The 12,620-nt window shown below is 37.7% G+C and overlaps 1 protein-coding gene across 4 annotated transcripts in view; it reads left to right on the top strand.

The window, feature by feature from the left end:
• The first annotated feature begins 745 nt into the window (after nt 1-745).
• The window catches only part of ctrip (E3 ubiquitin-protein ligase ctrip), a 37,290-nt gene continuing 25,415 nt past the window's right edge, over nt 746-12,620 (top strand). The window contains exons 1-9 of one of the 4 annotated variants that reach the window (XM_019061910.2): nt 746-919; nt 5,836-6,000; nt 7,384-7,500; nt 7,930-8,421; nt 8,916-9,091; nt 10,038-10,211; nt 10,352-10,472; nt 11,416-11,612; nt 12,333-12,488. In XM_019061910.2, the coding sequence (XP_018917455.2) occupies nt 5,888-6,000; nt 7,384-7,500; nt 7,930-8,421; nt 8,916-9,091; nt 10,038-10,211; nt 10,352-10,472; nt 11,416-11,612; nt 12,333-12,488 (1,546 nt within the window). In that variant the 5' untranslated portion in view covers nt 746-919; nt 5,836-5,887. Of the gene's footprint in view, nt 920-946; nt 970-1,298; nt 1,323-5,834; nt 6,031-7,383; nt 7,501-7,929; nt 8,422-8,915; nt 9,092-10,037; nt 10,212-10,351; nt 10,473-11,415; nt 11,613-12,332; nt 12,489-12,620 lie in introns of those variants that run through there. The other 3 variants (XM_072297916.1, XM_019061911.2, XM_019061912.2) reach the window with 3 other exon arrangements.

Below are 12,620 nucleotides of genomic sequence, written 5' to 3'. Positions count from 1 at the left end.
TGCTCTTCTACCCAACCACTCCCCCCCCTCTCCCTTTATCTGTCTGTCGGCATCATCGTCAAGTCAGCACGAAATTTCATGACTCAAATTATTTTGAACGACCATGGCGCATCGTCCAAGTTTCCGTTTTTGCTGTCATGAGGCACATGAGAGAAAAATGAAGCTCTTTTCGATTTACTGATCATATCTTCTCTTTCCCTCTTTGGTATTGCTTTCAGCAACTTTTAGTGTAATTATATGAGTTAAGAGTTTGAAAGCTACACTCATAAAGCTTGGTATGTTTTCCATATTTTTGCTTTGCGATAAAGAAAATAAGTTCTACCCAGTAAAACCGGATGCTGTCACGATATTTCCTTCGCGAGCCACAGGTGGAAAAGTAGACCTTGCAAGTGCCCATTACTTCTATCGATTTTCATTATGTATCGAGTAGGGTATATAGACTCGACTCATTACTCAGAATCAGCTGTGACTGATTGCTATGGCTAAAGTTGGCGGAAGGATATCAAAGTTTAATGAACAGCTGGTAGGTGAGTGAGTTTCTTGTTCCTTGGCTCTCAACTTTTTTCTCTGACGGGTTCTTTGGCAATAGAGAATTGCTGAATACAGATTTTAACCTCCATTTTTAGGGACGTGGAAGAGTTTATTTCCCAAAATACCACATATTTTAGAAGCAAAAGAGAAAATATTTTAGAACTATTTTGCACAAGATGAGGTCTGTCGTGGGGACAAGTGGGAGAGGGGGAGAGTCATGTTGCGACCTGTGTGTGAGCTGTGTGTTCTGTCAGTGTGTTGCTGCTACGTGAATGTCAAAAATACCAAGTAATCCCGAATTCTGACCGTAAATTATGCATTTCTTTATAGACTTTTCGCCCTAAAACCGTCAGAATCAGTAAATTCATTACGTTGGATCACGTTCCAGGTACCTATCTAAATACAATTCCAACTTTTCCTGTGATTCCAGACGAGAAAGTAAGTTCTCTGTATCTTATCCTCTGTCCATTCCGCGATTCATGTAATGGAGGATCCCCATCGTTTCAGTTTCCTTTTATTTCCTGCTCACCTTTGATATCCTTTTCTGATCGTGCTACTATGAGGAGTGATTACCTTATTTCAGCAGAGATACTGATTTTTTCATCACTCTGACTTCGAAGCCATCACCTCGACCCTTATCTGAGTTGAACCCCTCTAGCATTTCTGGAGTCGTAAAAAAACGCAATTGTTACGTTATAAATAGATTCATGCTTCTTTTTAGTTTTCATTTTTTCTCCAACACGAAGTCTTAGTCCTGAGGTAGTCAGGGCTTTGTCTCGATTGTCAGAACTGTAAGTCATGTAATTGCCTGCTGTGATTTTTCTGGCATCCATGTAACTTGCATTACTTAGTTCCTTTGTCTGATCTGTGTACTTATTGATAGTTTTTAAGTAATCTATATGGAATGGGCCCACCACTTTTTTCACTGGTAACTCTGTTTCTTTTAATGTTCACCTCATGATTCACTTTTCCTCCTTCTCATAATTTTAATCTGCTCTCCATTGGAGAGTCCTCTTTTCATTTTGTTGTTATCAAATCTCTGACTGCGTGATAAACTGCATTGTTTTTGGAAAGCTGCTATGTCTCGAAGAGTTCTGAAGACTGTTTCTCTTAATTTTTTTTCCTCTGTTGAATGCCTTTACGTTCTTGATTTTTCTTTCTCCCTCAGGTAACATTACCTTATCTTGGGTTTCATCTCTTCTGTCCTCGCTATCAATGAATGTTCATGTTCTGAAGTTTCGGAAAGTGTTGTAAGTTTTCATCGTCATTGTCTTTTGATCGAAAACTAGTCTGCTTAGTGTGCTTTTGATTCTGTTGCCAGCAAGCTGAAGTTTATCCTTATGTTTGATCAGGTTTGATTCCAAGAGTTCTAGATTGAACTTAGGGTGATGACGTCCTGTAATGAGTAGTCGTCTTTGGACAGTGCTCAGTTTAGTGATCAGTAGATGAAGTTCTAGAGAGTATTCTGTCTTGACTTATATTGTTGAATGTCCATTTGCAGATCATATGAAAAGTATTTATATCCTAGCTCTCATATTATAATTGTGTTGAAGTGGATCAGCAGGTCATCTAGAATGTCAAGTATTGATTCTGAGATGCTAATTTACGCATTCAAGGCTCCGTCATCACCATCAATTTTAAACCATCATACTTTGCTGTTCAGCCGTAGTATCAGCAGGGATTGATGCTTCATTGTAGGTTTAGTAGTCTCCATTTCTTCATTTTCCATTGTTGTTATTATGTTCTGTGAAAGGCATATTTGTTGATTCTGTCGCCCAAACTGGAATGCGTTATCCTTGCAACTGGCCTTGAAATCATTCTGATGAGACTGATTCCTGACCTTTGATCATTGAGCTTCTGTTAAATTCTAGCTATGATGAGATTTCTAAAGGTTCCTTAGTAGTAGTCTCCTCAGAAGTTTCATTTAGGGAATAGATCTTATCATTGGTTTCCTCGCTACTGAAACTTGAGATATTTTGACATTCATAGCCCGCAGGAATTTGAAAGAAATTTTTAGTCACCTGTATTGCTTTGTTAGTAAGAGGGATGAAGGAATTTTGTCAAATCGTAGGAGGTCCATAATGTCCTTGAAAATGTTACACCGACTCAAGGTCAGAGTGTTTAGAATAATGTTGAGACAGTTTACTCAAATTCCTAATTAAGTAAGGGTAGCAGTCTTCAGGTTGCCTGTTTTTTGCTTGAATGACTGGAGTTTAATGGGCCAGGAACTTTGGGATGCATAGAGTATCTATCAATGAAATTATTATCCTGAAGCATTGTCATGAGTCACCGCACCATTTCGTCTGAGTCATTTTGGAAGAATTTACCCACAGTCACCAGTGGATTCAATTTTTCAATCAGGGAAATAAAAAATAAATCCCAGTGCCTACAGTAGGAGCTAAACACCTTTAAATTCTTCCACTGTGGATCTGGAAGGGCTTTCAATTATTGATCGGCCAGATTTTCAACTAATATCAGAACCATAGTAAGCTTGTCCTCAGTCCTAATAAGTATTTGAGGATTACTCATGTTTTGACTGTCTAAACCTGCATTATCATTGGTTTCACTAGGCTGTGTGAATCAGTGGTTTTTATGTTCGCCATTGCTCTTATTTCTCATCGTCTCAAATACCACTTACTTAATATGAGGATTATGCCCACTTTGCCCAAACTGAAATTAAATCTAAAGTGTAGGTCAGTCCTCTTAAAAAGTGGTATTAACATTTGAATGGAAGAAATGAAATTTTCTCAGCTGGCCGATAGTTGAAATCTTGCCCATGTTGATGGATTTAGATAAGACTGAACTGAAATGGAGTTGTATGATTGGTCAGCTGTCATACTTTGGTCCTCTGTTGGGCTGTATGATCATTCAGCTACCGACACCTCCTGTGATGATCAACCAGTTGATTATCCGGACTCTAGATTTTCCTACCTGATAATAGCATGACAAAAATCGTATTAACCATTGACATTAACCTATATCAGATTAGTCTCATCAAGTTCAAAACATCATGTATCAAGATAAAATTTTGTCTATTGCTCCATGACACAGATTGTGTTGGAAGGAATTTTTGTACTCATAAAAAATTATTTATTAATGAAGTATTTGTTCTAAAATTGCATGAGTAGTAGGACAAATTTTTTGTAAAACCTAAAAAGCCCTTCTCCAACATTAGGTATTCCTGTGCCATGTTCCTTCTTACTTAATTAATTTTTAGTGCATTTTGGTTCAATTTATTGATACTGCGTTGCTCTCTGCTCAGGTGATCCCTCTAGATCTTAAATTTAGATTTAATCTGGTCTTACTCTCTGTTATGTAGTTATGGATCAGCCCTCTTTACAAAGCAACCATAACTATCATTGCAAGGAATTTATCATAGTTCCCTCCTCCTGGTGCCAAGATAAGGATGTTAATTGGAGATTAAGGTTCAGCCTCTCATTGGTCCCGCTTTGTCCAGATTCTTGGAACTTTTTTGTCTTATCAGTTTTTTTTCTCCGTGCTTGTTTACTCAGCTCACTATCCCTTGACTTGTGAGTAAAATGTGAGATTGTTCACTAGTTGGTATCAACAAGCTTCTGTCTCATCTAACATAACCTATCCATGTCATACTACCGTTCTATTTCTTGGTTTGTGAAAACAAACAGCTAGGGATGTATGCTTGACATTTTTTTTATTCTTCACCATCTGTTAAAAAACTGTTGAGTACTTTGTGATGGTAGATAATGAGAGTAAAATTTGATTGCTTATTGCTTTTCAAGCATCACACTTTACAATTAATTGAAGCATCTCTCAAAGGATTTTTAGGTCTGTCAGTTTCTTAGTTGTTTTGGAGGCTGTCAGTCTTTCAACTTCATTCTGTGTTCGTTGGTTTTCTTCTTACAAAGCGAGTATGATAGAAAGGGAATTTATGTAACCCTGTCGGAATCCCTGTAATTCTTATATGTTCTTACAGTCTCTGTTGTCTTATTACTTTACCTCATTAATTATCATAAAAAAAACTACAAGTTGTTAGAGACTCATAATACTGACAGTACCTGTTGCTTTGTCGATCCCAATGGCCCCTCCTATATAGGTATTTAGGTTCAAAATCGCCTGCTAAGAATACCCAATTGACATTATGACTTTTTAAAGTGTCTGCAGTTTTTTTTTTCATTCTTGACCTGCATTTATGTTGTGTCCTATTAAGTATCTTCTCTTCAGACAGGTTTTGGCAGTCTCAACTAGAGTAATTTAAATTGAGTGAGTAAAAAAATGCATACCCTCCTCATTCTTATCGTGAACTTTTCAATGATGATATTACTACCTGATTGCATGATGACCTATTCACTGGCTTAGTCTTATCTGAGATTAGTTCACAACATAAGTAATTAAAAATTGATTTGCCGATAAAATTACCAGTATTTGTCTACACAAACGAAATGACTGTTTCATGAACCCTTGTTAGTATTTTTCTCCTTTTGATAGAATTTTCTTTTGATCTCATGAAGTCTTTGTTACTCTTCAAGTTCCTCTCTCGCACAAAGAAAGAAAAATAACCGGCAGCTAAAGTTAAAGTTACTTACATCTTATTTCATCAAAAATAGAGACAACAGTATCAATTACACTAGGTTTATTCTCCCATGTTTTTCTTTTAATTTTGGGTGTATCTTCGCATATACTTTAGTGGTTAATCAAAGCTTTTGAAGCTTGTGTTTGCTCAGTTGATCTTCAAACTTTTTTTTAAGATTATTTCTTTTGCCTAAAAAACAACGAAAGATGGAATTTTTTCTTTCTTTTAAACTACCCCTACTTAACGGTATTCAACTAACAGTTGTTATGGAAACTCCACATCCCAAGGCCTCCATTGAAGTATCTTGAATGTTCTCTCCTTGTCTCGCCTTTCTATGGATTTGATCTTAACCTTAAAATTTTAAGAGGAATGGTCCAAATAGGTTACCCCAGATGCATCTCTAAGAAAGCATTACATTTCTTGCCTGATCCCCCTTTTATCCTTTTTTTCTTCGCAACTGATTTTCAACTCCATAATCTTTTGAATTTTTTGAGACCTTGAACTGTTTTACCGTGTCATATCAAAAACCACCTCCTTCTCTTCTACATTTACATTTCTCCTCTACCATTTTTTTTGGGCTTGAATTGGTTACTAACTCTTGCTCAGTTTGAATATGTGTGTTTTTTTTCTCGGAACTGATGCAATTAACGCGTTGTGAGTCAGTTTATTTTGCTCTCCCTAATGTACATTTTAAGTTTTATCATTCACTGACAATAGTATTTGCTAATGAATTACATTATCTGTGTTTTTGGCAGGTTAAGGGTGTTTTTAACCGTGGCATGCCGACAGAACCGGTGAGACGCGTCTATGGCCGAGCAAGTTGATTCTTCATCTCTGTTTGGGGGCGTGTCTAGTACAGCTGCTGCTAATTTATCGTCAAGTAATACGACAGCGCACTCCAGTGAAACAATCTTCTCCACGTAAGAACCAATTCATTTGTTGATACCTATGTAAGTTACTTTTTATTTTTTGGGCTCTTATCTTTGTCGTAATGTGTTTTGTCAAATTGAGTACATACTAATTTGGCCATACCATCACAGTAAATGCGAAATAACATCATCCGTGTCATTCTGCCCAGCTTGTCATCCAAAGCTTTAGATTTTCATTGATTTCTCCATTCCAACCAGTGTTTTCAGAAGGGCGTTAAAAAATAGTTTTGTCTCAAATTCCACAAGGCGTTACCATGCATTATCTGTGCTTAAAATTCTTGTTAATCTTACTCCATAGTATAAAATTATAAGAGCAATGCGAGACGCATAGGTACTGCCTGAAGCGCCAAGCGCTTTTGGAGGTTGAACTGCTATGCAGTTAGCCCCCTAGTTCTTATTTAAATCTACAAGTCTTTGCCCACTTAAAGTCGAAGTGAAAGGGCCCAAGCTAAACCTTGTTCCTCACCCCACCCCCCCACCTACATGTTTTGCTCCAAGTACAGAACCACTAACTCACACTTCTGAACATTTTCACAATATTCAGTCTTGGCGATCCTCCAGTGTCCTCCTCTGAGTGGCACTTATAATCAAAATGATCAACTCTTTTGATTATGGTGCAGCTCAAAGTTTGTGTTCATCCAGATTGAATGATTATTAAACATCAAGACTTTCGCAAGGCTTCTGTTACGAGCATTTTAAATCAAATTAAGGCCATTGAAAGGAATGATTTCTTCATTTTGGCAAGTGAAAATGTGCACAATTTTTGTTGAAAAATTGAATATCCATGCCTGAATGACATCATTTTCTCCCCTGAAATAAATATTTGTCTTTGGAAGTTAAAGTAAAAAGTCTGTTTTAAAAGGAGTAAGACCAGTCTTGTAACTTTTAAACACATACTGGATTCTACTTTTCTAGCGAACCTATTCCGAAAAGAAAACCTTTGGATAAACGGTAGGGGGTGAATTCTTCTTTCTTTCCAACCCTCACAACTTTGAAAATTTGTAAGCACTTAAATAAAGTAAATTCGAAGTCAATTGATTGAAAATGAGGTGTCCTTTCAAATGCAACCAAGATCAGCTTTCTAGCTGCTTTAATTGCAAACTCACAGACAATCTCAGTTCTTTTGAGACAGCCTTTGTACCATGTGATTGTATCCAAGTATAATTATTAGGTCAAAGGCTGAAAGTTTTCTGGTTATGCTGCTTGCTTATCTATGATAGCACATAACTTTTCCAGTTACACTGCGAAGATGCAGAAAATATAATTACCTCAATGCCTGAATCAATAATAATGTTTAGAAAGCAAAGGAAAATAAAGAAAGTCTTAGTACCTAATGTTTTTCTACAGTTGTTTCATTATCACCTATTTTCACAGGAGCGGGAGGAGCGAGCAAGGGGGGAGTGAATCTGAAAGAGGTAGAAAAAGGCATCGTGAGGACCCACCCAAGGCTGTTGAGAAATCTAAACGGGCTCGTGTCAGCTCTGTGGACAAGTAAGTCACCTTCATCCTATCATCATCAGTTTTTGATGACATTCGTTGTCAACATTTTTATATGATTTTTTTTATGTTGTTTTAATTCAATGTATGGTAGTAAAGAATTGAAAAAATATACTGAGAACAAAAACCAACTAATCCGAATAGCAACACCACCATGAGTGTAGAATAAAAAGAGAATTCTAGTACAAAGTTTTTGCGTATCTGTCATGGGGTTTAGGAAATATGTAGAAAAATGGGAGAACATACTATCTACAAATGATGGTTACAGGAGAATCAGTGATGATCAATGCAACAGAGGGAAGAACTAGTATTTTGATATTAGCGTTTAGGAATTTAAAAATCATCAAGCCTTCTAGATTTAACATGGTCCGAAATAATTAGAATTATTATCTCATAAATTTTGTTATCGCTCATCTTTTGTAGGAGGAGTGAATGCGGGAGACAAACAGTCACGGAAGTCCCTACTCCAGTGGCTAAGCCACGAAGTCGTGGTCGCCCGCCGTCTTCTGCTGCTGAGAGCACAGCAGGCTCGTCAAAGCTTCGCAAGCCGTGGAATTCTGGCACAAGCTCGAAGGCAACAGTGTCTGGCTGGAGTGCCATCAGCATTCCAGAAGTCCCCAAACCTAAAGAGGCAAAATCACAGTCCCGCAAGCTTCTCCTAACATCTGGTGGTCCATTCACAGTCAAAAAAGTCGCTCAGAACACGTCTGCTCCCAGCGCACGTACCAGCTCTGGCAAGAGAGCTGTCTGTGATCATCAGTATTCCTCTTCTTCCTCTACTTTAGATCTAGATTCTGTAGCTGAGGCAACCCCATCGACAACAAAAAGTAGTCTACGCAACCAATCTGCCACTGCCAAAAAGGAGCCACAGAGGTGCCCAACTGCTTCTTCTAAACGCTTGCTCCGCATCCTGAAGTAAGTTATCTTCCTTATCTGAGTTTTAAACCAGAGACATAAGGGTCATCAGCTATTTAAATACTTGACTCCTACAGAATACTAACATAAATCCCTAGACCTACTATGATACCCCTACCCTTTCATTCCAGCTTTAACTAAAACCAAAATTCCTTTCCAATTTCAGATCCCTTCCAAGGCTGCAGTATCCCCCGGATATAAAGCCTAAAACAACTTACAAAAAAAAAAAATACTTGACATTGAGACAAGACACTGCTCTTTAAACGAGAAACAGCTATTGAAGGAGAGTCATGGAGCCAGAATTAGCCAAAAAAACAATATGATTGCTCTAAACCATCAAGATTAAAACTGTAAAAGTAAAACTGATCTATTATTTTTAAGGCCTTCTTTCTAAGTAAGAAGCAAAAAGATCCATCTGAGTTGAGTAATTTAGTTTATTCTCTTGCAGCACTTGCTTGTATCTTGTATATTGATTATGCTTATTAATTTTTCAGTTCAAGTCACACTGCAGTTTCTTTGGGTAACCCTGAATTGCCAAGCGAGCAACCATTGCCAGCCTCTGTCAAATTCCAATCGTCAACTTCGACCTCAGCTGGCAGTTTTACACACTTTTCCATTTCTACAAACCATCCCGCCTCTAAGAAGAAACATTCTAGAACTTCTGCTTCAGGTAAAAAGTCGCATATATATCTTTAAATTTAGTTCTAGTATTTTCTCTCAGGAATTATTACTCCTTCATCCAGAGCATACCTTTTGGAGGGGTTTAGTAATGATTATTTTCCTCTGTATTGATATGGTTTTCCCTCTCACTTTCCCACATAATTTTACAGAACCCTTGTTTGCTTATTTCGACATTAATGTGCAATATTTGGCCTGCATCATGATTAATTTATTTTTCAAATCTAACGTAGGCTCATTTTCATCACCCTCAATATTATAGGAAAGAGAACCAGATGCTATAAACTACTGTTGGTTCAGAAGCTTGGTCAAGTCTGCAAAATATGAGGAACTATTATTTCTGGCTCATTTTGGAAATAATGTATGTACCATTAGTTTCCCTTTGTAGGTAGGTCAGGGTGTCTACAAGTCCGGAATTTCCGGAAAGTCTGTAAATAGTACTGATTTTTAAAGGGAGGTCTGGAAGTACTGATAAAGTGCGGATATTTCGCAAGAAGGTCCGGAATTTTTTCCACTTCTTGTCATTTTTGTCGCATTTTAAGGGAGAAATTCAAATTTTTTTTAATTTTTCTAACTTTGTCAAATGGAGGTACTGAATTTTGGCCAGCCCGTTTTAGTAGACACCCTGTATGTACTTTTGTCGGCAAGCCAAGAATTAGTAGTTCCTCATAGCAAAATGCAGTTGGAGTGATGATCAAGAAGAGGTATGTTTCAAAATCTTTCAGAACAGAATGCTAATTTTAATGAAGTTAAATCTTTTGCCAATTCCACTCGCCAAGGCAATGAATTGTTCTATTATTTATTTTGTATTCCAACTTTGGTAATAAGGTATGAAAACGGTCGGAAATCTCCATCTAGGAATTTGATATTATAACTCAAAGTTTTAAGAACATCCATTAAAACGTTTTTTTTAAATTGTTTAATTTTTGTTGTCTTAGGTGCAGAAAATCCTTCTACATCTAGCAGTGGCACTACTGTATGTAAATACCCTCTACGTAGCCAAACAAAAGCAAGCAGCTCTACTGCCCAACCTACCGCACCGTCCACAAGTAGCTCCAGTAAATCCAAAACGTCTTCTAAGAAACCAAAAGTTTCTCATACCGATAACCTGGGTTAGTTCCTTTCTTTTTATGTATTCATTTCCTCAATTTTTCTTCCTATAAATCATTTATGAAGAAAGAAACGATGATGAAAGAAATGAAAAGTAAGCTTTCTATCAGGCTAGTAATTTCATTTTTCTCTTTGCTTTCAGGCGGAAGTCAGTCAAACTATCACACTCGAGAGGCACAACCCTCTCCCTCTCCTCAAACGCGACGAAGTACGCGCTCACAGGCTTCTTCAAAATCAACAACGGGGTCCTGTGCTAGCACGAGGTAAGATGTTCAGTAGAGCTGTTGTCTAAAGAACGACAATTAAAAGGCTTGGTGGACAAGGCGCTCAAGTAAAGTTTTTGCTGTTTTGAGAAATATGTGTGTTTGAAGTTTGGAAATCACATGTATCCTTATGGTAGAAAGAAAGTTCAAACTGACTTTTTGATGCTTAAAAATTGGAATGTTGGAGCAAATTATTGCAGAATATGCATTAAGACTAGTTTTACTTGAAATCATTAACCCTTTGAAGGCCGCGCTTGGAATACGGCCGCCGATAGTGGCGCTCTCTGTCAAGGATACGATAAAGATGTAGTTCATATCCTTGCCGACAGAGTGCATATGCTATGTGCTTAATTTCATTGAAAAACAAGGGAGCTAGAGCGGGAAATACGAACGCGAGGCGCAGCACGAGAATACTCGGGCGTGGTCTGTGACGGTGGCTTGCCGCAACCCGAGTATTCTTGGGCGTGGTACTCAAAGGGTTAATATCTCAATCGTTTCAAAAACTGCTCTCATGCCTCTTGTCCTCCAAACCTCTCCATTGTAATAACAATTTATTTTTTAACCATTATTGAATTGAAAAATTAATTGCGATTAATTCTATTATTTTTTAAAATTGAATATGTTTGTTTTATTGTGCATTGTTTCTACATTAGTACATCGCTTTCTTCAAGCAGTAAAAAATTACACTTATTATTTTATTTTGGCAACTCTGAGAAATATCTTTGAAATATGTATGTAAAAAAAGTTGAAAAACATACAGTAAGCTAAGTTCTCTTAATACTGTTGAGTGATGCAAAAAAAAATGTGTGATTGACAATTTAGCCAGTTCTTCCATTGCACGCAATATTGGGTAATTGAGCTTACTACAGTGAAATTCTTCTATTTTATCTTGTCCATTTTGGTCACTTGTTTCTAATCTTCACTTGTTTTGCATTGTTTTCAGTCGCCGCTCTTGCCGAGTAAAGCAGCCATTGGCTGGAGGGTGCGAGAGTGAAGAGCAAGGACGAGGAATGTCCACACCTGCCGAGCAGCAAGATGGAGGTGCAACTGCGTCGGCTCAGCCTCACCATGTCAACACGACCAACTCGTCCACTGCTAACACAACAGCCACCAATGAAACGGCTGGTCATGCACCCTCGGGTAAGTTTTAAGCTAATCAAGGATATTGTCTCCTACAGGGGTGCAAAAATTCTAAACCCTGTGACCGGGCGGGTCGCGATCGGTCGGGTGCTAAAATGAGAAGGCCCTAAAAACAGGATTTTGAAATGGGAAAGCTGGCATAATCACGATTATTTTTGTAAAACTGTAATAAGACTTTCATGTTTCCTGTAAACAGCGGCATGAATCATCTGCTTTGCTCGAAATCGCAGCAATTTCTGTATTCAGAGCCATAAAAATGTCATTTTTTGACATTTTTGGAGATAAATAGGCTTTTAGAATGGCAAGGCCAAGAACTTTCTGCACTGCTGGTCTTCTAAAGCCAAGTATACTTCAAAGATTCGGTGGCACACTCTTAATTTTTCTGAAGAACTAAAATGTGATGAGATCTGTGAGTATTTAAGTTGATGAAATTACCTTTCTCCCGATCACTTTTTATCCGGTTTTCAGACGATAAATTTACTAAAACTTCGACTTCGATTTGGTAAACACTAACAGTTCTTACTAAAATTTACTATAAAACACTTTTAAAAACTCGTGGGTGCACCCGTCGCAAGTATTCAAGTTTCCTGCTGGCATACTTCATTTTTTCTGATGATTTTCTTGCAATGATAAGCCTCCAAAATTTGAATAACAGGGCTGAATACTATCAAAGAATTGTGATCCGAGTGATTTCCTAATTGTATGTTTGAAACTTTTTAGTTTTAATGGCGAATGTGGTTGGAGGTGTGACAGACAGCGAAAGTGAAGATAGCGAAGTAGGACGTCTTCAAGTTTTGCTGGAAGCACGTGGACTCCCACCTCATTTTCTACCTCGTATGCAGCACCTCCTTCACCGTAGCATGGGTGCTAATTCCTGTAAGTAATAAACTCGCTAGTCTGCTTAGTAGTAACTCTTGGTCTGTCTAGAAGAATCAACTTTTAACACCTGATTCAATGTGTAAGGCATTTACTGCAGTATTGGCACTGCAGACAAAAAGGCTGTTATGC

This window comes from Bemisia tabaci, chromosome 3 (genome assembly GCF_918797505.1).
Source record: "Bemisia tabaci chromosome 3, PGI_BMITA_v3".
Classification (NCBI taxonomy): domain Eukaryota; kingdom Metazoa; phylum Arthropoda; class Insecta; order Hemiptera; family Aleyrodidae; genus Bemisia; species Bemisia tabaci.
The sequence above is the reverse complement of the archived record's forward strand: the minus strand, read 5'-3'. Positions and strand labels throughout refer to the sequence as shown.